At 35.9% G+C, this 25,976-nt stretch overlaps 1 protein-coding gene across 1 annotated transcript; it reads right to left on the reverse strand.

The window, feature by feature from the left end:
* Nucleotides 1–9,373: 9,373 nt before the first annotated feature.
* Nucleotides 9,374–24,926, reverse strand: LOC122137032 (cadherin-related family member 5-like). The gene is made up of 15 exons (XM_042722142.1): nt 24,181–24,926; nt 19,750–19,854; nt 18,746–18,954; nt 17,926–17,982; nt 17,756–17,848; nt 17,498–17,584; nt 17,209–17,319; nt 16,928–17,098; nt 16,067–16,157; nt 15,867–15,973; nt 15,431–15,631; nt 15,214–15,345; nt 14,438–14,516; nt 13,276–13,469; nt 9,374–9,736 (listed from the first exon to the last, which is right to left on the reverse strand). The coding sequence occupies exons 2-15, from the start codon at nt 19,814–19,816 to the stop codon at nt 9,698–9,700; spliced, it is 1,638 nt and encodes a 545-aa protein (XP_042578076.1). The 5' UTR covers nt 19,817–19,854; nt 24,181–24,926; the 3' UTR covers nt 9,374–9,697.
* Nucleotides 24,927–25,976: the final 1,050 nt, after the last annotated feature.

Consider the following 25,976-nt stretch of genomic DNA (forward strand, 5'->3'; position numbering starts at 1 on the left):
CTCTGTCCTAGTAACTAATGATTGTGTGTTAATATTTAATACTGGCCTAATAATTTTCTTCGCTTAGCTCTTAGGTGTAGGTACTGTAGATCCATTTGGGAACCATTTCCTTTGAGGAATACTGACTTCATTAAATTAAATGAAGAAGTTTTGTTTTAGATCTTTCTCCAAAATAATATCAATTGTGGCCATCTATGTGGGGCACCATGTGTCACCCCAACTGAGTTTATTCCCCCCTGAATCAACACCCATCAACAACCCAAAAATCATTCTATAACCACCCCCAAAAAAACTGGGTTGCTCTCCCCCAGAAAAGGGTTTTGTTTGTAATGTTAAACAGCAGAAGAAATTAAACCTGTTTCTTTTTTTCACTTTACATGACAGAAAAAAAGGAAAATGCATGCAAACAAACATTTTTGTCTAAAGGCAATGTGAATGTTTGGACATGAACTGACTTGCGTGTCAGAAACACATGCATTGGGTACGGTGGCGGGCATCTCTGTCCTTTTACTTGGCTGCCCTTCTTGTGGTTTTAGGCCTCAGGATTGTAGAGAATAATCTGTCAAATAAAATAAAATTAAAAAATAATAATTTGGTTGCTTTTCAGAATATGCATTATTACAGCATATGGTCTTTATTGCAGAAACACATTTTTAATTAATTCAATTCAAAATGAAAAGAATACTACATGCTGTGCAAAAATCACTCCTTTCCTCCACTCATGGTTTGCCAAGTGTAATTTATTAATTAATCTGTCCCATGGAGATTGTTTCCAAGGCAACAGAGGACATCTACATTTTAACTGAGTCCCATAAGAGTTTGGGAATATTAACTTACAGGTTTGATACCAGATAAGCATGTAAATGCATATAATTACCTCAATGTGTTACTTTTTGTTTTCAAAAATTTTCATGACTGATCAAAAAATGTTGTGGCAAGAACAATTTGCAATTTGGCAGTGCAGCCATTCGGTGGCTTCCATTGTTAGCAGGATCGTTTTTGGAAATACTTGAGCTGAGAATACAGATGGAGCCACAGAATGAAGAAAATCTAGAGCTGGCCACCCTGACGTGACCTGGTTGCAGTCCCACAGCTCTGCCTGCAACCAGGACACCAGCAAAAGAGATGCAGCTACACAGCATCACAGCTTCCTGGCTAATGAGGTGCTGATTCCCCTCTGGTTTTGATTTATTTACAATTCACCTAAAAAGACGGCAAATGCTGGAAAAACAATATTCATACTGAAGTAAAAGGCAGTTATTAATATCTGAGAAAATATTTAACACTTAAATAATACAATATGATTTATCTCGCCACTAGTTGTCTCATTAAAAGAAAAAAACATGCTAGCGAGCTTCTTGTACCACAAAATCAACAGAAGCTGTCGTCTGAATCATACAGCTGATCTAAAGAGCTTTGTGTAACTTCACACTACATGAGAGGTGCGCATGCTCAACAGGTGTCATTACTGAAACAGTCAATATGCAACATTTTCAGGGTTTCAGAGGATCTTAGTAATGAGTATCCCACATTTTAAAGATTCAGACTGGAGATGGAGGTTTTTAACACCTGGAGAAAGTGATCTGTTAGCATTTCTAACTATCAGACATAAAAAAAATTAATGTTTTTCTATTGATTTTGGATTATTGTTGGATTATTGGATTATGTCTCTCCCCACATCACCATAGAGCCAATTTGGAGAATATGAGCTGGACACAGGCGGCGTAAGCTCTTCTGTGTCAGCCGCGCTGCACTGAAGTCGCTGTTTTCTTTCAAACCAAAGCGTAAATACATGCAGAAAACGTGTCCTTGTGTCGCAGCTGACACAGAAGAGCGTACGCCGCCTGTGTCCAGCTCATTTTGTCCAAAATGGCGCTATGGTGATGTGGGGAGAGACAGAGGAGAGGAACTGTTGAATAAAGTCGTTATTTTTGTTTTCTTCATGTACAAAAATTATTCTCGTCGCTTCATAACGTTATGGTTGAATCACTGATGGCAGATGAACAATTCTGACGATGTCTTTCATACTTTTCTGGACCTTGACATTGTAAGTTATTTGGCAGTCTATGGGACAGTCACAAGCCTCCCGGTTTTCATCCAAAATATCTTAAATTGTGTTCCGAAGACGAACAAAGTTTTCACGGGTTTGGAACGACATGGGGGTAAGTGATTAATGACAAAATTTCATTTTGGGGTGGAGTATCCCTTTAATCGCCTGAGCTATAAATGCCGTGTGATTTATCACTCTAGAGCTGCAGGAAATGACATCAAGACAGGGATGATACTAACCATACTAAATTGTAATGTGTGCAAACAGACATCATAGATGTAACCCTATTCTGTTTGTATTGTCTTTTGAGATTGGATTTGTGAGGTCTGACATTCTCAAACCTAGTTTTAAAAAGCATAGATCTCACTGTATCTGACTGCTGTTCATGTAAGACTGACTTTATCTGTAAATATCAGTAAAGGTCTGCTTATTCAATAAGAGCCCAGATGGGCCGGTTGTTTATCCAGGCAGCTGAGATGTAATTGTGTTACCATGTTTAATGGCTCACTTCATACGGAGCGTCACATGCTAAGGAAGAAAAAAAAGCAGATGGACAGGCAAGGGAGGGGCAAGCTAGATTAAACACTGGCTTGAGGTTTAAACTCAGATCCAGCAAGCCTAGATCTACATACTGGTCTAAGCAGAAATCACCTCTATCACCTCTATTTGAATATTCCTCAGCTAATGAGACTGAAGGTTGGTGACTGTGGAGAAACATATTGTGCATAAACAAAGGATCAACACGGCTTTAATTGTCAGCAGCATGAGGTTTGTTTGTGTGACTCATCAAAGCCAAAGTGAAGAGCATCAATGCAGATCTTTGATAAACAAACAGCTTTTTAGAAGTCCACATCTGAACCTTTGAAGAGGGAGACACAATGCTGATGAAAGTGAAAAAGAGACAGACAGGTGTCCCCTGATCAAAGTGGACACCCACAAAATTTCCTCCGTCCTCTATTGTCTCTCTCGCCGCCTCTGACAAATCTACTACATTACGTAACCGAAATGAAAATAAATCAAGAGTCTACTGTCCTTCATTGAGTCACAGCTCTGAATCTGCCTCACGAGAACACTCTGCATAAACACATGAAAAAATGAATCAAATAGCAGCATATCCCAAACATTCCGTGTCAAGTCGGGCATCCAGTGAGGCAGTTTATCAAATAATCAATCAAACAACCATTAAGCCATCAAAACAAATGATATTCTCATCTATTATAAGAAACTAAAAGGGGTCAAATAAAATATAAGCAAAAAACAAGCACGTCAATTGACCTTTTGCAGGAAGTTTGATTGACAGGTAATCTGACCAATCATAACGCCGAATCTGCCATTGTTTCTGACAAACAAACCAGACAGGAGAGTAGATTAATTTCGATGGACTTGTCTTGAATTTGAAAAATGGTCTGTATTGACATCTTTCAGCGGTTTAAACAAGATACCTTCTGATGTTCATTCATGTTTATTTCACACTATAACTAGTATCCGCTTGTTAAGTAGTGACGTAATGCGACCAACGAATGCACCAACGAATGCCGTTTCTGGGTCCATGCCTCAACTCATTTCACTTGAATATACTATCTCAACAGCCGTTTATGAGCACTATTCATTCTTATTAAACATTTAAGTTAAACAATTTCAAACTTACGGGCTTTGTTTCATACCAAAAGTAACCTGCTTTGTCTTGTCTGTTGGTGTGTTGTCAGTTTTCTCTTTGCGCCACAAAGTATTTTTCACTGTGTGAGAACATGGTGTGTGGCGTGCGAGCATTGTCGGACACAGGAACAGTAACTAAGGGGGCGGGTCTTTGTGAAGGGTCAGTTGAAAACACACCATTTCCTGAATATATCAGAAACAACTGCAATGAACAAACTTTTAACAAGAATTAATAATGAACTAAAACTGCTGTGCATCATGGGAAATTAATTACCTCATCTGATGCTATAATAAAGAACTGCAGTGATGACATATTTTGTAGGCCAACCTGGAAATTAGCATCATCCTAAATTACATACTTCCATTGATTTTGGAATAATAATTCTATGATCCAATTTCCATTGGATTATTGCAGAAAATACGTTATGTGGCCAACAAAAGTTCATGATTTCTACAGGTTTCATTCATGAAAATAATCTTCATAAATAAACACAACTTTTTTGAATTACACTTAGGTTGCATGACTTCAACCTTACCACAACTAAGCTTCTGACAACTCTTTCAGTCTTTATTTAAAATATACAAATTGGAAAGTGTCCGATCTTGTTTCAACCACAGACCAAATTACAAGCATTTAAACATAAACACATTCCAAAAACTGAACAGAAGTGCTTAAATGCTAACTTGTTTCCAAGTTTTAGGATTCATTCCTTAAGCACTCTATGGAAGTAAATGGTAATGCTTCTAGCTACATGTATGTCATGTCAGAAATGTTCATAATAATGAAAATACATTATACTTGCATGAAAGGGCTATAAAGTTGAAGATTACCATAAAATGTCTTCTTCTAGGGACAGTTTTCTCTATCAGGTCAACGGCCTTCATGGTGAAGAAACAGTTAAAAGAGATTCTTGCTGAGAATGATAGCTATAAACATTTAGCCATAGATGTTTTAACTAGTTACCTGAATAAATAAGTTTAGTAGCAACTATATCGCCATCTTAAGTACTGGAGTAATGACAATACAACAGGACTGTGCACTTGCAATGCATTTTTACTTCCAAATTAAATGTTTATGGCCTAATATAAAGCAGAAACCTCACACATGTGACTGGACTGTAATAAACAAATGCTTTGACATTTGATGACATTTATAAAATACAGTTTTAAGACTCCAGCTCCACTTCTCCAGTCAGGACACACACGATACGGCTGACTGTTTCAGCTCTTGATTGCAGACAGATGTCTGCATCTCGCAGCTCTCAACAGCAGATGTGCCTCGTCTGGCAGACACCAGCAGAGGAAGCTCAGGATCACAGATCCTATGCTATAAAGATCTCAGCATCTCATTGCGAGATTAATGTCCCATACAACAAGGGACTTGTCAACCAAGCCTTGTCTGATTACACAGGGAAACAGTTGTGGCTATACAGCACAAACTAATTTTTTGCATGACAATGGATGAATATAACATGGAATAAGACGTGATCCGCTTGAGACTGAATCACTGTCTTGCATAAGCAGCGATCTCCCTCTGGCTCTCTTGGGTATGTGTCATAGACATACTGAGATAACACATACCTCTCTCTCTATTTTTCCCATAAGACTTAGAGCACTGTGGGCAATAACATCTTTAAGCTAAGCGGAAGAGTTGCTAACTTTTTCATTTTTATTCAGAAACAAGCCTCACTGAGGTTAAGGGACACATATTTAAACTTACTTTGGATTAAACACTCTCAAACATCATTCCCAATAATGTTTGACTTTGATAGTGACGGATAGCATCGCACCCCAGCTGCAGACGCAGCATATAAACAAGAGGAGCTCGCTGGGCCACAGCAGGTGGAGAGAGAGGTGTGATCCATCATGGCGGCCTGGCAGTCCGATGCCCTGGCGTGGTACTCGCACACATCTGTCAAAGCGCAGGAACACCGTGGCAGACTCAGAGCGCCAACCAACACTTGTCTGTCTGCTGGAGGAAACTTCTGTCACCTGCCCTCAGACCTGTGAAACTTTGGACTGAGGTGGGAACAGCGGGCAAAATAACCAATGAATTGTCAGGAAAAACAGTTTATCATCTATAGGTATGTTTTGAAGCAGCATGGCAGCTGGTTTGCCAGCTACTATGCTTCAAAACATACCTAACCAGCATATGCTGTTTTTTTTCAACAAGGATGACAAACTTTAGTGGTGCATTAAGAGACACTCTTTTACTTAAGCAACCAGCATATGCTGTTTTTTTTCAACAAGGATGACAAACTTTAGTGGTGCATTAAGAGACACTCTTTTACTTAAGCAAAAAACATCTCTACAGCTTCATGCTCTTTTGCACATCACATTCACTCACAGCTATGAGACTGAATACAATGACAAACTTTGGTGGTGTTTCCACCGGGATTAGGATTGTGCACTAAATATTCCAGGTTCAGTGACTGAAAATGATTGATTAATGCAGAAATAAACCATGCAATTTCATTTCATATTTAAATCTAGTTGAAGACACATTTTTCCTCCATTGCTTTGGATGTCATTTGAGTTATTTTAGGATTTTATGTTTATAATGTTTAGTTTGTTATTATTTAACACATTTTTTTGATTTTGTAGATATTGTATTTGTAAAGATTGTACAGCACTTTGGTATATATATAAAAAAAAATCTTCTTAAATGTGCTTTATAAATAAACTTAAACATGAACTTCCACCAAGCTCAACTTTATATATTTACAAATTGCATATATTCACAATCGCCATTTTGACTTGAACTTCAATTTGTAAAAACAAGCAAAAAACATGAGTACAATAACATATTTACAATTTAAGTCTATGTGGCAAGGCATCCCTGCTTAAACCCTTTGGTTAAACTGGTTTGTTGGCTGGTTTTAGTTCCAACCAGCTAAACATCAGTTTGCTCAGGGCTGGGAGACCAGTTTAAACCAGCTCAGTAAATAACTTTAACTGGTTTAAGCAGGGTTTTTTTTTTTTTTTCAGTAGGGAAACAACGTTAAAACCAAGTATCACCAGATATAATATATGTTAACACTGAACAATTGTGACAAAATTCACTTACTAACCTTGTTGTCTAACTACTGGCATGATTAACTGGAAATACCCAGCCGTTAATCCACCTGTAACAATTAGTAGTCTACTGCTAAGACAACTTTACAGTTCATAGCACACAATTTTGTATGGAGGAACTAATATAAGCATTTAAAATAAAATAAAAAAGGCTGTCCTCATTGAATTTATTTTCCTTTAAATCGTGTCGTGATTTTTAAAGGTATTGTGTTTTTGTAAAATGCACTGCTTATGCGGTCGTGTAACTGTGTGTATTTTTGAGTCATGAGGGTGTCTACAACCAAGAGCGATCTGCTTCACTGAAAATGACCAAAAGATCTCAGCTGTGAAAATGTTGAAATTAATTCAGCACTACAAGCATGATACATTCCCACTCACCACTATTAGCTGATTAAGCCATGGCCCTCTCTCTCTGTGTGTGTGTGTGTGTGTGTGTGTGTGTGTTCAGGATGTGTATGTCTGATTTACAGCCTGTTATGTCCATGTCCTCCCATTACATTAGGCAGCATTTCTCTCCAGTTTGTCAAAGTTCATGTGCATAAGAGAATTAAGAGACATGCAGGAGTACTCAAGCAAAAAAAACATGCCTACAGCTTCATGCTCTTGTGCACATCATACATATTCACGTATGATCGCAATACATCCGACCTCAGACATTAAGTATAACTCAGATTACAAGATATTCTAGTGTATCAGGTCAAGCAATCATGGTCAGCTGAGCAGAACAAACTAACAATGAAACCTTGAGGAACTGTCTCAATATACAACACACACACACACACACACCCACACACACACACACACACACACACACACAAACATGTCTGATCTTTGTGGGGACTCTCCATAGGTGTAATGGGTTTTATACTGTACAGACTGTTTATTCTATCACCCTACACCTACCCTACACCTAAACCTACCCCTCACAGAAAACTTTGCATTTTTACATGCTACAAAAATAAATAAATAAACAAATACATGTTGTATGATATATAAACTTGTTGGGGACCTAAATCAAGTCCCCACGAGTCGGTGTGTGTGTGTGTGTGTATCGGTCCCCATACACAGGTTCTTATAGGGCTAAATTATGTTTTGCACTAATTCAACACTTAACTGTGAGAAACACATTTTTATAAGCGTAATCGAAATGAAATATATGTACTAGCCCCCTCTAGTGGTCAATACGGTCGTTTAAATAAGCAACACATTTGTACTCCCATTCAGATGTTTAAACAATTGTCCGACAACAAACACAAAGAGGTATTTTGCATCGTTTTTTGTGTTTTATTAAGTGTCAACACATTAATTTTAAACCATCAAAGACCTTATAAAACTCAAAATTGGACAAATTATTATCATCTGTTATATAGGCTAGATGTGTGTGGTCCTAAACGTTGACAAAAGCTTTTAGAAGGCCACAAATTTCAAATGCCTTAAAATAAAACAGAATGTGATAGGTAGCAAATTTGCTTTATTGTTATTTTCCGGCCGTAGCTGTTTCCCTTCTAGCTACAAACATGTTTAGTAAAGTAATAGCACGTTACTGGACACTCATCATGTTGCCACCGTCCAATGTGGCATTTTTGGGTGTCAAACTTTTACTTCACACCGCAGCAATAAGCTGTAACAGAAGGAACATGGTCTAATGGCGCTCTCTTGTGATCACACTTCATAAGACAGCTATAAAATTTATTCTGTTTTTGAGATTTTAAAGACAAGTTTTTCACCAAATAGCACATTTAATTTCAAATAGCCAAGTTCTGTTTAACACAGAGAACCATAATATGGCTTCAGAGGACTTGGAATATGGTGCATAATTAGGTGTTCCTGACCCACTGTCTTTGTATGGAACAGAGCAGCATGAACACTGCCCAGAAAAAAGCAAGTCATACAACTGTGGAACAATAAAAGGGTGTTATTCTTTTTTGGTGAACCCAACATTTACAGGTTTTAGTTAATCTATATATTTCTACTTTTTCTGTTTTTTGTTAAAAATAGTTTTCTGTTGCTTTGTTGCATCACAGTCTCCTTATAACAAGTGACCAGACACATTCAATATATGCTACCATCAAGCACTGTGATAGCTTACATAGTATCATGATTTATGATATGGCTGGATTTACTATTAGAGGAAAAAAGAACATTAAAAATGACATTTATTATATTTACAATGTCAGAAAAGATTTCTGAAATCCTAAAAAAGTTGCACAAAAATATTAAGCAACACCACTGTTTTCAAAATTGATAATAATAAGAAATCCTAACAAAAATTCCACAAAAACATTAAGCAACACAACTGTTTTCAAAACTCATGATAATAATAAGAAATGTTTCTTGAGCACCAAATCAACACGTTATAATTATTTCTGAAGGATTATGTGCCACTGGATTAATGGCTGCTGAAATGTCAGCTTAGCCGTCAAAGCAATAAATGGCATTTTATAATAAAATAAAAATAGAATAAAATAGAAAACAGTAATATTGCACCACATTACTGTTTTTACTGTTTTGATCAAATAAATGCAGCCTTGTTGAGCATAAGACTTCTTCCAAAAAAACGTTTTTTTTTTTTTTTTTAATCCTATCAACCTCAGTTTTTTAACAGTATATACAGTATAGTGGCATTTTTTTCACTTAACTGCTTCAGACAAAATTCCAAAAGTTCATACTCTGTTTCAACATATAAGCTGCCATGACCAGGGCTCATGGGACTGTATTACCCTGTATCCTTCCACAAAAAACCAAAACATTCCAGATTTACACAAAATGCCACAAAAACAGCTGTTTACAAAGATTTGTATGTTCACCTCCATGTGTCTCTCACAATGTTCTTGGACCTGGCACAGATATCTTGACTGCACGTGCCTCTAGAAATAGAGTTTTCTCAAATATGGCTGTGATGCTGCTGATTTAGTCCTACAACACATGGCGAGGAGAGATGGGTGATGATGCCTCCTGCAGACAAACAGAGAAAGGACACATCAGAGCTTTACATGCAGCTATTATATGATATTTCAAGTAAAAGATGAGCTTTGCACCCTTGTCAAAACAATTTGAAGCTTTTAAGCAGTTTTACCTCAACAAAGACTCTACTGTGTAGAATCCCAGATGTTTTCCAAAAGAAAAATGCTCTGAAATGTTATAGTTTAGCTCCAGAATAATACATAGAGCCATTTCACAGGATCTCCAGAAGTCCTGAAACACCTAAATATCATTGAATCCATCATACTGTATGTCATAAATTCAAACAACAAATATAATATGTTGCGGCAGACTATTCAACAGCATTTAGCTTTTGTTTAAGTAAAACATGGCAATGCATCAGTTTTGGGTATAGTGTTCTCCAACTTGTATTTATTATTTAGATACTAAATGGAATATGACAGTTTATTTCAACCATTTTTGTGTTTGAGTATTTTTAACTCAACAAGTGGCAGCAGACATCAGTAATCAGAACATTCAAGTCTAAAAAAATCATTTAGTTACAATACATACTTCATGGGTATAGGGTTTGACCTCAATTTCAGTCAGAATATCTTAAAAATACATTAGAGGTGGATGAAATATTCAAAAACAGACTATAAGATTATATAACTATTATAGACTATTATATTATCTTAATTTGTTCAAAGACACAGTCATCAAAACTTCATCTAAACTGATTTTTAATTAAGGCTGATCATGTGCACTGTATTGTCTGTGTACTTCTGTACCAGTTCAACATGAGGAAACATGGAAAATAAACCAAAACTTGAAAAGCAGGTGCTCAGCCAACTGTAGAGTTTGATAATACATATTTCTGTCCTATTTAATGAGCATGAACTTTTAAGGATTTGGCTTTTCATGAAAATGACTTGTTCAAATGAGCTTGATGAATCAGGCTTGCGATTCATCCGAATCCTCGATTTCTAATCCGATGGCCTTCATGTGGTCAATTGTAAACTGGTTTTGCCCATGTTTGTAATAGTGCCTTAAATCATTTCGGTCATCATCCCCCGTGTCTTCATCACTGCTGTAAATAACAGAGGCCATGTTCTTGTATGGATCATTGTCATCTTCATCATCCTCATTAGCATGAGCGAAGATACATTCCTCTTTGGGTCTTACAGAAGTATCTAGGCAACAAACGTCTAACTTTTCTGCAGGATTTTCTGCTGTAGTGGTAGCAAAAGTGTCCTGCTGCATGACAGGCATCAGAATATCTGCGCTGGTTTCTATTTTATTACATACAACTAAAATTTGTTCTTCATTTTTGGGCAAAGTTTCCTCCGCTGCTCCTACGTCGTCTTTAAAAGAGACTGATTTTCCAAATGCTTTCCCATTGGTCAGAGCGGAAGATGAGGTGTTTGTGGGTATTATTTCTGGAAGCACCAGGATGGGCAGCATGTCTTGCAGTGCTGTGGGCCTTTCAGACTCAAATGCCCTGATTGACGCAGAAAGCATGTCATCTGTTCTGGTGTACCAATCATTGGGGTATTCATGGTCAATGAATGCCTCGTTGTGGTAGGAGGCATCCTCTATGAGCGATATGGGACGTCCTGAATTGACCTGTTGACCATGGACAAAAGGGCATTTAGGGTCGCCTCGCACAACTGTGACATATTCACAGGTCAAATCCACTGCTGTGGTCCAGCACTGATTATAGAGGAGTTATGTGTGTCACTGATTCTTGAGACATGGGACAAAACTACAGGGAATTATTTAGGATCAGTCTTTTTGGTGCAGCATGCTTATTTCCTCACAAAATGAGTTTTTTTTTTTGTTGTTTTTTTAATGTAATGCACAACATTAGAAAAAAAATTATTAACTCTTTATGTTGAATACAGTAGTCAGAATCTGAAGTTGGTCAAAAATGTTCATCAAAGTTGTCCTAAGACAAGAACACATTTTGATTTAAGGTTTTAGGACGACTTTGATGACAGGTTTTGATCCACTTAAAATGTTTACTACTATACTTACAATATATGTTTGCATTATAAAAAATAGAATAAAATTAAATTAAATTAAATTAACCTGTATGGCCTTAGAATATGGAAAAAGAAGACCTTAATCATTTTAATATTGGCTTATTTTAAAATGTTTTATTTTTTTTTTTCTAGCTGTAATGCACAATATCAGACAGAAAAATAATATGTTACTTGTTAATATGAACTGTTATTTCAAATAATTATAATAGATGTTTGCAAACATAGCGTTAAACTATTATTAGAAATATAATATACATAGGACAATAACATATTTTCATCATACTGTATTAAACCATGCATGTTTTAATTTGCTTTTATGGCGTTGCTAGTTACCAGCAGGACCTCCTCAAAATGAATGAAATTATTTTTTTCTATTTTAAAATTTTCTGATGGAGGTAATATATCATGATTGTGTGAAAAAATGGAAGCACAATTATTTAAAATAAAATATATAAAGCTTATTTTATATTAGTGATCAAGTAAACAGTAAATGAAATGATACAGAATTTAGTGATTATTTTCACTGTTAACTAATCTGTTCACTAGTAAAAGTGTGGCATTTTGTCTCATCTCTCAAGAGTCAATAAACAATCGATAAACACAATTAACAATTGCTACATTTTCAACAGTGTTTATTTAGCTTAAATATGTAACACAAAATACACATACATAGATACAAAACACCTACTGTATCTACATGATAACAGCCACAGACCAATCAAATACACAGTGAACCATACCAAAGCATCAAACACAGGGGGATGTGCTTCGTATACTGACCAGCTTAAATGGTGCACCATGTTTATGATAAACTGTAACACCGACAATCCCATTTAAACCAGCCTATCAGTAGTATACGGCTTTCCGATACTCAGAAAATACATCTCACCTTCACAAGGGACAGTGACACTGCAGAACACGTCTAGCTACTTAATGTCAAGTGCTTACCTGCTGAAACCATCTTAAGCTCTACATAAGAGGAATTAAAAAGGAATGTGAGGGGAAAATGACAAGGGCAGGAGGTGTTTCTAAATTTCTGACTGCAAATGATGGTTTAGTCTGTTTTTTACTTGATGATACAGTAATCTTCCTCCAATCAAAAGAGGTTATTTATTATGTGGTATTTCCTTGTTTTGTGCAAAAGTCTTGCTTCAACATCTGTAGGTCAGATACGGTCATCATACACTAAAGCAGTGTTGTGTTCTATATTTCTCCTGCTATTTTTAAAAAAGGTGAATTTTCTGAGATTGTAGCATATGCTCAAAGAGGATGTGAGCTCAGCTAGTATTGCTTTTACTGTAGTTTTTTTCTTACTACTAGACATAGTACAGGGAAGATGAGACAAGCCACTTGTAGATGAATTAAAAAATGGGATATTATCATAGTGCCCAGTTCAGTCAAAATAGCCAAATGTCTTATTGGGAAATTTTACATCTCATCTTAGCAGCTGGGTTTCCACCAATGTTAATGCAGAAAGGGACTAAAGGGTACAACTTGGTATGATTGATAAAATATAGTAGCTCTTACCACATTTGGGTGTTTCCCAAGAGCTACTGCGCCCCTGTCTGCTGGATCCCGTCTCTCTCTCCGTCTCTTGATCAGCCAGAGGAAGAGAAATAGTACTATCACAGCCACTATCAGAACAAGGGCAGCGATGCCGCCGGCCATCCCTACGTTCATATCTCCAAACAGACGTTCCTCACCAAACGGACTTCTGGGAACTGTCCGAGAGTTTAGAGGTGGAAAAAAAAATTACAAATGGCTCACAAAGACTTTTTAGTGGTCAGTTCTGTGTCTTACACCTCCAAGAGATTTATTATTAAGTAGGGCAGTGAGGAGCTGGAGGAGCACAGAGGTTAATGGGAATACAATGAGGCTAAATCTAATTTAACTCCTTATTCGTGCGTCTTAAATCAACCATGAATAATCAAATTTACCAGACAAATTATCTGTGCAAGCTATTATCTAAATTTGTTTGACCCTCAATGGTACAGTGTTGCCATACATGGCAAAATTGTATTTTACTTCTCACCTGAATGACACATACTGAAGAACTGCACCTCATTAAAAACATTTCTTCTGCATTTGGATTTTTCTTTACATCTTTGAGAAGTTAAATCAATTTTAATATTTTTGTTTTTATGTTTTCTGAAAAATGGACAGAATTGGCATAGATGCATGATTGATTATAACAATCAGGATAAACATAAGCAATAATGATAAATGATAATGATTCATGCAATTTCAGGTTGTAGGTGGTTTATCAAGAATGTATCAATATTCAAGAAATATGAACTGAATTAAAGAGATTTTTTGTAGTACAGTTTCCATCTTGCAATATTTTATTTTATTTTCAAAAGAAAATGTTTTCCTTTAAAGAAAAAAGAAGTCAGTTGTCATTTTAATTTATAGGTGTTCAATCAATAATCAATATCAATATTCATACTGTATAAGAAACATGAGTTTGACGGGTGAAGATCAGATTCCAAATTCCAAAATTTAATTGAACTTTTTTTTTTTCAAAAGGTAACTCTTACTTTTCTTTTATTTAATGTAAAAAATATATAAAAAAATATACATTTCACTGTTAAAACATAATTCATACAATGGAGAGTTAACTGTAGTTACATAATCTTCATATTAAAGAAATCTCAAGATTAATACAATTAATGTCCTTAAGAGCATTTACCTGGTTGTCCCCTCTGCAGCACTTCAATATCCACTGAAGCATGGGCTGTTTCACCTGACTCTTCATCTGTTGCAATCACCTTTGATTAAAAAAAAAGCATTACACCATCAGCGATGTTATGACAAATGTGTATTGCTATTAGACAAATCATGTAGTTCAGTGGTTGGCAACCAATGGGTTGCAAGCCTCTCTCACCCTTTACCTTTAAATAATCCATTAAAAAATTAGAAAATAGATTTCAGCTCTTTACAGCCAGTTACAACTCCTTTGCTGTATAGCCTACAGTAACAAAGTAAATGAAAAGTTTAGAATATGGTAATATGGCTATGGTAACCTAAAGTTCTTGTAGCTTTTTAGAGGTATTGACAAAACGCAACACTTTTAGAACAGAGGCTTAAATTTAAAATGATATAAAAAGTGACTGGACTAAAACATCCTTTTATTGAAACTGATACTCTGTTGTGCCATGAGATATTTCGAAACATTTCACCACATACTTTCACTTTTACAGCACAGATCTTTTAAGTCCTATAAATGTGTCTTATTTATGTACTGTATGATAATCCATGTAATAATAGCTGTAATAATAGCATAGCACTCTAGTGAGCAGTGGCATCCGCGCTCTGAAAGTGCATCAAATGTTTCTATTTAATAACGTGTTTTGCCACGTTAGCCAATCATATTGATTTCTTGAAGGCAATGGCCAATCAGAGGCATGCTCTTTGGTCAAAAAAAGGTTCCTGAACCCTGATGTAGATCATTATCATAACTGTCACCTCCAGGATGTGTCGGTCGAACGCTCTGAGTCGGTCCGTCCTTGCGATCACAATGCCATCCTGGGTAATGTGGTACAGTTTATTGCTCCCTGTCAAGGGCTGCATTGTGTAATGGATTTTTGGATTTATTCCCTGCAAAAGAGCAAAAAAAGAGAAAATGCTCTGGTATGCAGGCATTTTTAAAGTGTTTACTCTAAAGGAAATATTTTCACTCTACATCTCTGAAGTCCCTGTCGATGGCCTGGACGACCAGGACTTGGTTCCCGTAGGTAGTGACCAGTGTGGCAGGGCTGGAGCTCTCAATGAGGAACCCTTTGTAGACGGTCTTGTTGAAGAATGGAGGAAATCGGTTCTTTGACAACACATGCACCAGTGCCGTCGCCACCGAATATTTCTTTGGGTCGTTCACTTGAGCAGCCTGTCAGAGTTTGCAAAGGGCAGTTATGATGAGAACTTTGATGTCATTGTTGTGTCACACAAGCCAGACATTTTTTCGTTCAATGCAATTTCTTTTTATTGCCTGGCATTATGGTCTGCAATATGGCAGTTGAAGTACTTCCATACTGTGTCCTTGTTAAAGCTTTACAGCAGATCAGCATGGTAAACCATCCATCACTTTGTTGTTCATAAACATAGACATTATCTCGTCATACCATTATGCGGAGGCTGAATGAAGGCATGAGGAGTCTGTTTTCCACACGCTGCTTGAGAGAGATCTCTCCTGTTTTAGAGTCGATTGTAAATCTGCCATTGTCATCACCTAGAAAGTCATTTTGAATATTATTAAAAAACTATAATGGAGATTTAAAGGATTAAATAGTTTATAAATCAATGCAACATACAGTAAACTCACCTGACAGAATACTGTAGACTAGAGGAGTCAGTATGTCTTTGTCTCCGTCTTCAGCATGAATGGGCCCCGGAGAAAAATAGAGCACAGCATCCTAGATCATAAAAAGCATTTCATTTTTAACCATACAGGTGAAGACACAAGCTTCACAGCTCCACTTTATTTTTAAATGAAACTTAGTATTACAGTCATTGTTTAACATTATTAAAAAATGCTGTGAAATAAAAATCTTATTTAATTTTGGCAGATACTTTGCAGACAGCTAATGTGGCTACTCTTTTTCATAATTATAATTTTTCTGCCTTCCATGTACACAAATGTTCGAAATTTTGAGGTTGGTAAGATTTTTTTTATGTTTTTGAAAGAAGTCTCTTTTGCTCATCAGGGCTGCATTTATTATCTTTTTTTAATTATATTTTTATATTTTATTATACAGTACAAACAGTAATACTATTACAACACAAAATAATTATCATTTATAACTCTAGTGTTCAGTGTCACATGATCCTTTAGAAATCATTCTAATATTCTGGTTTGCTATTTAGGTAACATTTGTTATTTGCATTTAGGATCCTTATTATTATCAAATCAGTTCTAATATCTTATGGTTTTCCTATTTCGGAAACATTTGTTATATATATTCATATATATATTTATAAACTATATATATATATATATATATATATATATAAGATATATAATATATATACTGTTATTTTGGATCAGTTAATCCCTCTTAATTATATTATATTTAGTATATATATATATTCATGTACTGACTTTAAACATTTGAACAGTAATCTACAGTATACAAATTAATTTCATCTAAATCAATCACCTGTACATAGAAATGTTACCACATACCTCATCTGTCTCTGTGATGTTAACACTGTACACAGGGTTGGTGCAGATATTATGATCTCCATCTTCATAAACAGGTGCACATGGCTGAAACTGAGGATACTGGTCATCACCGTCTAGAACATTCACAGTGATTGTAGCTGTTGCGCTGTACTTTTCTTTTGTGGTCGTTTCCTGTTGATTTAAATAGCAGCTCAAACTGTTTTCTCTTAATTATAATTCCTTTCTAACCCATAAATGTCTTGTGCTTGTCAGCACATATGTGGATAACATGTACTACATACCACAGCAAATATGACCACCTCCAGCTGGGTTTTAGTCTCATAGTCCAGCGGTTTATCCAGGATCACCATCCCGCTGTTGGGCAGATCAATCCTAAAATAGCTGGCATCAGACTGAATGAGAGAGACACACAGTGCTGGTAATGTTCTCTTGGATTGTGGAAACTAAAAGTGGTTCTCTAATAACATTCATGTATTTTTACAGCTGCAGACAGACCGACTGAGGCTACTGCAAAACCTTTCATTCAGCCTTTCATCTGTAATTTGGTCTTTTATCGAAGGCATCACTCACTGTGGATTTGTCGGTCATATAAGTGATTGTGTCTCCATCGCCGTCTCTAGCTTTTACTGTGAACACCATCGAGTTTACAGTCAGCAACTGAGGGAAGAGAGTCAGCGGATGTCAGGACTCTAGGTTATAATGTTTCAATTAAATAATCACACATGTAAAATGATCAGGAAAAGGTTAATTTCAGACAGGAGTTTAATTCTGAAATAATTCAGTATACAGAGTAAAATCTGGAGTAAAAATGGACCGAAGTGAGTTTACCTCACTTATATATCGTGGCTGAATGGTGTCTTCAAGGAAATATGGCATGTTGTCATTTTCATTCAATATTTCCACCATAATTCGATATCGACTCTGAAATAAGAAACTGTGGGTTAAATGCACTCTAGTATGAAATATCATTATTTTTTAAATGCGTTTTCATACCATACCCTAATTATATTATCTTCATAACATGTCAAAGCAGCTATCAGAACTGATCCCAGCACCTGTAAATTAGTTGCATAGAGTTGCACAGAGAGGTTAATATTTATATAGTCATTTATTTTATTTTTTAAATCACAATTATCACTCAAAACTAAAATTTTCAAAACAAAAAATTGTCACACTTTATTTTAAGGTCCAATTCTTGTTATTAACAAACCATTAACTATGACTTTTGCCTCAATAAACTCCTAATTTGTTGCTTTTTAATAGTAAGGTAGTTGTTAAGTTTAGGTATTGTGTAGGATTAGGGATGTAGAATATGTAGAATATGTGCTTTATAAGTACTAATAAACAACCAATATGTTAATAATAGGCATGCTATTAATATTCCATACTTAATAGGCACGTTAGCAAGCAACTAGTTAATAGTGAGAATTAGTCCCTATACTAAAGTGTTACCAAAAAAAACATACTATTTTAGGACTAAAACTATTTTTAAAAAAAAAAAAAAAAGAATAATAATAAAAAATGTACAAGACATTCAAGAAATGTATGTATTTTGATTGTATTTTACTGTCGTCTCTTGTTTTATGCTTATTTTACTTATCGTTGTCAAGTTTTGTTTTATTTTGCCCCAGTCTCAACAGACGAATCTGGTAAAATAGAGTTTATATAACTTCTAACATTTGTCATTTATAGACATTCTATTTTAAAACCCCAAACTATGGCTTAAAACTCCTCCACTGTGTTGGCTGGCAGTCCTAATGCTTCAGTGTTATTCTGGCTTCCCTCCACACGCTGACAGCCACTACTCGTGTTAATCACCTCTCGATCTAAGATCCTTGAAAACGACGAGTTGAGTCGGATTGTTCGCCCCTCAAGGTAAAACCAGTCAGCGTTTTCTCCTGTGAGACACAGGCGGATGCTACTGGCTCCAGGGTCTCCATTGATACCGAGGTTGGCTATGATCTCTCCAGTGGGACTGTTCTCTCGGACCGTGGCAAATATGTCTTGACCACCAAGGCATAAACTGGCTGCCGTTCAGATGAGAGACTGATTAGATTATGAGGACAACACAAATCTTCCATAAAATCACAGACTGCAAAGCTAATTTATAAAACAACACCTTTTTAATATTAGGGGGGGGACAGGGATAGTTGTAACATGTATTGGATTTAGCCCAACTACACAATTCAGACTTTATTCTGAGTTTATATCTATTATATGCAGTTGTGAGTTAACATCTTGGAATTTAGACTTTGTGAGTTTATAACACACAGTTGGTACTTTGTCGGATTTAACACCTCGCAATTCTGACTCGTTTTCTCAGAATTCGGAATGAACAGCTCGCAAATCTGATTCTTTTTATAGAATGCTGAGTTAATAACTCACAATTCTGAACTGACACCTTGCTATTCTGAGTTTTTGTTCCTTTTTTTTAGCAATACTCCCAATTCTGACTTTTTGACTAAAATTAAATCCCTTAATTTTTTTTTGTTGTCGAATATCCTGACATTTGCCATGTAAAGAAAGTAAAAATCAGTTGTGAACAGTTTAATGTTTGCTTTATGCAAGAGTCTCCATTTGCTTTAAATCTACATTTTGTCAAAAAAAAAAAAAAAAAAAAAAAAAAAAAAAACAATTGAATCTCACTAGTGACTTTTCTTTCTGATAGGCTGAGTGAAAGAGACTCGTGACTAGATGAGAGTCATTCAAAGACTCATTATCATTTTCATAACCTCATAACCATGTCTGTTACATATATTACCACAGAGCAGTGATTCATGAAAATTAGCCTTTGCGGATCCTGATTTTAAAGAGGTGTTTACCTTTCGCAATGTGATAGAATATGTTCAGTGCCATCTGGCAGAGGAACAATCTCCATGGTGTCAACATAGCTGATATTCCCCTGGGCTCACGTCTCCTTGTCCCCGCTGTAAAAGAAATGCCAAACCCTGACAGTCAATTGCTCTGAAGGATTTAGAGTGCTCATATTACCTGTCACAAAGAGCAGGCTTTCCTATTCACACCAAAGGTCAATTAAATCAGAAGATTAACAAAGCATATTTATACTGTCGTGCCACCATCTGAAATTCATCAGCCAAGTTACTCAAGTGAGGCAAATCAAATCGCTAAATGAATTACTATAGAACGTCACACAGTCTCACCTCTCAGCGTTTGTTTACATCTGCTTGGGCTTTGGTCATGTTAAGTCTTCACCCCAAGGTCTTTCCTAGTACTTAAAACCTATTATGATGTCTTTAGCCAGTGTCAAGCCAACAGTCTGGCAGTGATGTCGGCTACGTGACCTCCAGGCCGCACTTTTGATCCTCTCCACCTTCCACTTCCAAGCACCCCTCCACATAAGAGCTTTTTCAAATCCTCACATAATACCTGCAAAGCTGCCTAAGAACTGTTGTTTCCCCTCTTAAGTTTTGCTGTCTGCCCTGGCGAGACGTTTCATCCTGCCTCGGTGTATGCTTCTATACATAGTTACACATTTACTGTTCAGTTATACATAATTCTGTTGGGATAATTCACGCAAAAATGTTTTTCATTATTTAATTAACTTATTTCAAACCGGCATGCTCTTAAAGGACATATTTTATGTAGCTGTTTTCTATACGAGAAAAGAAATAACAGCATGAGGATTAGTAAATAATCACAGGATTGTCATTTTTGGTTGAATTATATATTTTCAGCGGATTCATCACATGACCACTAGGGGACACCATCACTCTTGTCCTCCCTGAGTAAGGTTACAAGGACAGTCCTTCGGATGGGGTAGGCTAATGTCAAAAACACACCTCATGGCCCCATGACATGCAGGATAATCTTATTCTGATCTTTCCTACGTTGCAGTTCACAGTTGAGGAGGCTTATTGTGGTTGAACTTGCTGTGGCTGTGGATAGGCTAACACACATTATTAAGAGTGATGTGTACATTTTTCTTATTTTGTTTGTCTGTCCTTTAGAAGCTACATAAGGTTTTTACACGTTTCCTAGAAAACTAATGAGATTTTTTTTTTTTTTTAATTTTAAACTTAAAGCAGAACTGTAATTATTTCCTATTATAATATACTGTATTTTCAAATTTACTGTCATAGCAAAGATGACTTTTCAGCAGTCATTACTTCAGTCTTCAGTGACAAATGAGCCTTCAGAAATATTCTAATATACTGTTAAAAACAGTTGCTTGTGCTGCTGAATATTTTTGTGGAACAGTTTTTGGAATTCTTTGTTGAATAGACCGTATATATATATATATATATATATATATATATATATTATATATATATATATATATATATATATATATATATATAATATATAAAATTAACTTTTATTTGTAATTGTCACTTCTGGTGAAATGAATGCAGCTTTGCTACATAAAAGTACACATTAATTAAAAATAAACAAATATATAAATCTCACTGACCCCAAATTTTTGGAGGGAGGCTTTTTAAGGCCCAGGATCCCTTGGTCAGTAAAGCAGAAATGGTCCAGGCACTCACTGTTATGTGCTGTGTTAAAGTGAGCGTAGAAATATAGCCTATAATTACTGGACATTACATTATGATGCTTATATTGCAAAGCCATTACAATCATTATTGATGTACAGAGTTTAATTTACAGTTTACAGTTTAATTTTAATAAATTTTAATGTGTAGGTTTTAGCAGCTTGATTTTGGCATTAGTTGATTGTATTCATGTTTTCTTATTATTCACTGCTTGTCAGTCTTCTAGCCAAATCATTATTAACAGCACATTTAAGTAATACTATTCATAATTTAGTAGTTGAAATGCAACTTGTTTAAAGAGTCTAATAATTAATAATTCATGTTTCGATGATTGTTTGGATACAGGATGACTGTAAGTGGACTGCATGTGATCAGGGATTAAATCGAGTAATTAATGCGAAACAGGAAGTAGGTTTCAAGATTATGGGATTACAGCACAATATGGTTTAATATTCTTGCTGCACATGGCAGCCCGCTATTTATTATGCACGTCTCTGCATGTCTGAGTTTGTCCGCAAGTGTTGATTGAGACCACTTTGCCAAATTAAAGCTCTTCTGAGTTTAAGCAGAAGTATATGTAGAATTAGCGATGTCGCTGTATTGTGTTGTGTTGATTTGATTAGACTAATCTCACACTTGAGAGCACTCATCTGCAGAGATGGTATAGTGCACTCCTCAACGGTGATTGCCAGTACAGTTTAAGAGATTGTGAAAAGTGTCAGTCATTTAAAAGAAAAAAAAAGTTCAAAATGGAACCATAAATGTGTTTACCTATACCTACATCCACAAAACATTTTAAAAAACACAACGATACAACTAATTTGACTGTAAATTCATGTAGAAATATGTTTTTAGAAGTATAATGTTAGAATGACTTCATAAATATTATTATACACACTACCATCCAAGTTTGTTTTCAGTACGATTTCTATTCTTAACTTTCTATTAATTAAAGAATTCTAGAAAAATATTGCTTAACAATATTTAATAACAATTGCTTGTATTAAGCAGCACTGTTTTCAACATTGATAATAATAAATAATAAATGAGCAACAAATCAGCATATTAGATTGATTTCTAAAGGAATGTGACACTGAATCCTGGAGTAATGACATTGTCATTACATTTTAAAAATATATTCAAATAGTAAGCATTTCATTTAAATTGCAATAATATTTCACATTACTGTTATTACTGTAATAACATATTTAACAAGATTGTGTATTTTACAGTAAATAGTTAAAACGTTTTAAAAGTCCCCACAATTTATTATTTATTTATTATTAGCTCTTATCATCCGCTGTGTTAATTTTCATTTTTATTTTTTTAGCAGATACACAGAACCGTTGGGTGAAGCGTTCATTGCTGAGCTGCATCGTGAATAAAACATAGCTGCTGACCAATCAGAATCAAGGAATGGAACTAACCCTTTTATGAAGTGTATTATTACGTTATCTAAAAATGCATTTAATTGTTGTTTTTTTCTGCCTAGGTTCCACTGTCTACAATATATGGGCCATTAATCACGGAAGTCAAATTCTGAAGACTTTAACACATGAGGCCTTCTGTTTTACCATCTGTATTATGATGATGCTTTTAGGTACAAATGGTACCAAAAAAAGTGTACAAAAGCTGTCTGAGGGGTGGTACCCTATCAAACATGACTAATACTTACCTTTAAAATGGAAAGTTCACCCAAAAAGGAAAATTCTGTCATCAATTACTGACCCTCAAGTTGTAGTATTTCTTAGTATTTCATAGTATTTCTTCCATACTACAGAAATCAGTGAGGACAAGCAACTGTTTAGTTACCCACATTCTTTAAAATGCCTTCTTTTATATTCCACAAAAGAAAGAAACTCATACAAGTTTGGAACAACATGAGGGTGAGTAAATGATGACAACATTTTCATTTTTGGGTGAACTGTCCCTTTATAGTGTTGATATGCACCCAATTGGGTATAAATAAGGTACCTTTCAAAAGGGTGCCACCCCAGTGGCAGATTTTTTACCTGAGAGTGAAAGGTACAAAGCGGATTTTAGTAGTTCAGGTTAGTTTTTGTATAAAATAATATCAGTTCATGATATTTTACCAGTTAACTGTAATTGCAACCAAAATGGCTAAATCTGCAGAAATCTGCAGAAACACATGAATAAACACTAGAGAGAAAGACCGGCAACTCAGTTGAGGTCCAGCATGTTTAGAAGTGTAATGATTCATGCTGTCTCCTTAGATGAGACCATCAGACTCATTAGAGCAGCTTTGGACATGGACTCAAGCACAACGAGACAATTAGTATGAAGCAGAGCCAGTCGGTAAACTGAAAAATAACAGACTTTCTGATACAGATCACTTTAAAAGTAAAAGCAAAGACAAATGAAACACTCTTGCCAAAGTCACAAAACAATTTATCTGTATTCCTGTCATCTTTATAAGATCAGGCCCAAGCTATGCTGACTGGATGCTTCAGTAATCAGATTGTTTTGAGACCGATCTAAAGAGGTCACTGAACATCTATACAGCTGCCTATTACAGCTGGAAAAACTTACTTTTGTTTGCATCAAACATTCACTCAATCACAAAAACTGGTCTGAACAGCACGCTTTACAAAACCCCAGGCATGCTGGGAAAGTAAGCTTTTGCTACAATCATAACAAGAAAGCACCAGTTGTCAATGTCCTGTGAAGTGTAAACAACACAATCACACACTAGACCAGACACCCTCAGTTTTTCCTCACCGTTAATCGGTGGTGGTTATCCTTTGTTTTTGAGCTCAGGGGATCCTGTTGTCACTTCCTGCGGTGGACACTCCTGTCCTTCGCCACATGTCTCTACTCTGAGGGGGGCTCAAACCTGCGCCACAAGGGACAGCGGGTAGCCACAGTGCAAAACGCAACAGATTTCTCTGGCTAGTTAAGTCAGGGCTGCTCAGAGCAAGAGAGAAAGAGAGAGAGGGAGCACAACGCGTTTAGCTGGAGGGAATTAAGAGCTCTCACACAGCAGAGCGAGGGCTTAGGCAGCATTTTCAGGACAGGATAACTCTGGCTGCTGAGAGGGAGGTTAAACTGAGAACATTAGCTCAGGCGCTGACGCTAATACAGTCCAAGGTGTGCAAATGCTGCTAGTTTGTCATTAGAATTCAGACTGAGGGTGAATTGGCCTGATTGCAGTCAGTCTGAGTAGCTGTCTATGGGGTCAAAAGAACCACAAGAACTGTCCCTTGTTTTGGTGTACGTACAGTATTGGTGAATGCCATGAAAAATTACTCCAGGTCACATTTAACATAAAACCATCATGATTTTTTTTGCATTGTGACATGATTGTATTTAAGTCATTTTATCAATAAATTCTAAATAAAACAATTATTTTTTCTTTCTTTTTTTTTATTTTTTATTTTTTTTAAATCCTATTATTCTCATTATTGATTTCCATTAAAAATGATTTGCAATGTCAAAATTGAATTACTTCAAATTTATCTACAAATAATATTCATACAATCTCAGCAAGCAACAGTAACCTACAGAAGTCCATTTCCAACACACAGGAAAACAAAACAAAACATGGCAAATCATAATTATGACATAAACAGTCAAAATAATAATGAGATAATAAAACACAAGAAGTCATAATTATGGTGTAAAAAATATTTTCATTTCACAATTACGACTTAGTATGTCATAATTTTACTTTATCTCAGAATTAAGACTTTTGTATAATTTAAAATTTTGATCTTATAATTTTGATCTCATAACTTTATCTCATTGTTTGTTTTATCTCATAATGACTTAGTATGTCAGTTTCTATTTTTATGTGATAACCATCACTTTGTATCTAACTTTCTGTGTCATATCTCATAATTATGACTTGGTATCTCATAATTACTATCACATAATTTCATACTTTTTGTCGAAATTCTTACTTTTATGTCATAATTATGATTTACCAAAGCATGATTTTTCTTTCTGACATTGAGAGAATGAGCTTTCATAGAAAGCAAAGGTGGAAAAGTCAGTTGACCTACAATCTTCCGCCCTTCCTCTCTATATATGAGATAACAGGCTGCTTGGCTGATCTGCTTTCAGTGGGACCACTCCTTAACGCCGCATATGAGGGGAGATAATTGGCTTAGACTACTAGCATTGATTACGCACCACTGTGGATTACACACTTTGACATTCACTTCTCATAGCTGGGCCTAGCTAGCACACCTGTGGGTGCTCAAGGGATGTGCAAATTCAAAGCAAAAACCCTTCAGTTTCTGCTCTTGTAGCTTTGGAATCAATCAGAGGCATGTTTGCATCGATCGGCGGGGCTCACGGAGGAGTTAATTATCCTCCATCACTGCTTTCTGATCCATGTCCTTCCCTGTCAGCTTCAGCACCTCTTTGGCACCTTATCCGGAGATGATTTGCAGGGCGGCAGGGGCCACTGGAGATTTTCTTGTTTGTTTGGGAATCAACGGCTTTTAGACTGAGTTCACCTCTAGAGCTCCTGCTGGGGACAACATAAGCAAAAATAAACATAAGCATACATC

Source organism: Cyprinus carpio, chromosome B4 (assembly GCF_018340385.1).
Source record: "Cyprinus carpio isolate SPL01 chromosome B4, ASM1834038v1, whole genome shotgun sequence".
Taxonomy (NCBI): Eukaryota; Metazoa; Chordata; class Actinopteri; order Cypriniformes; family Cyprinidae; genus Cyprinus; species Cyprinus carpio.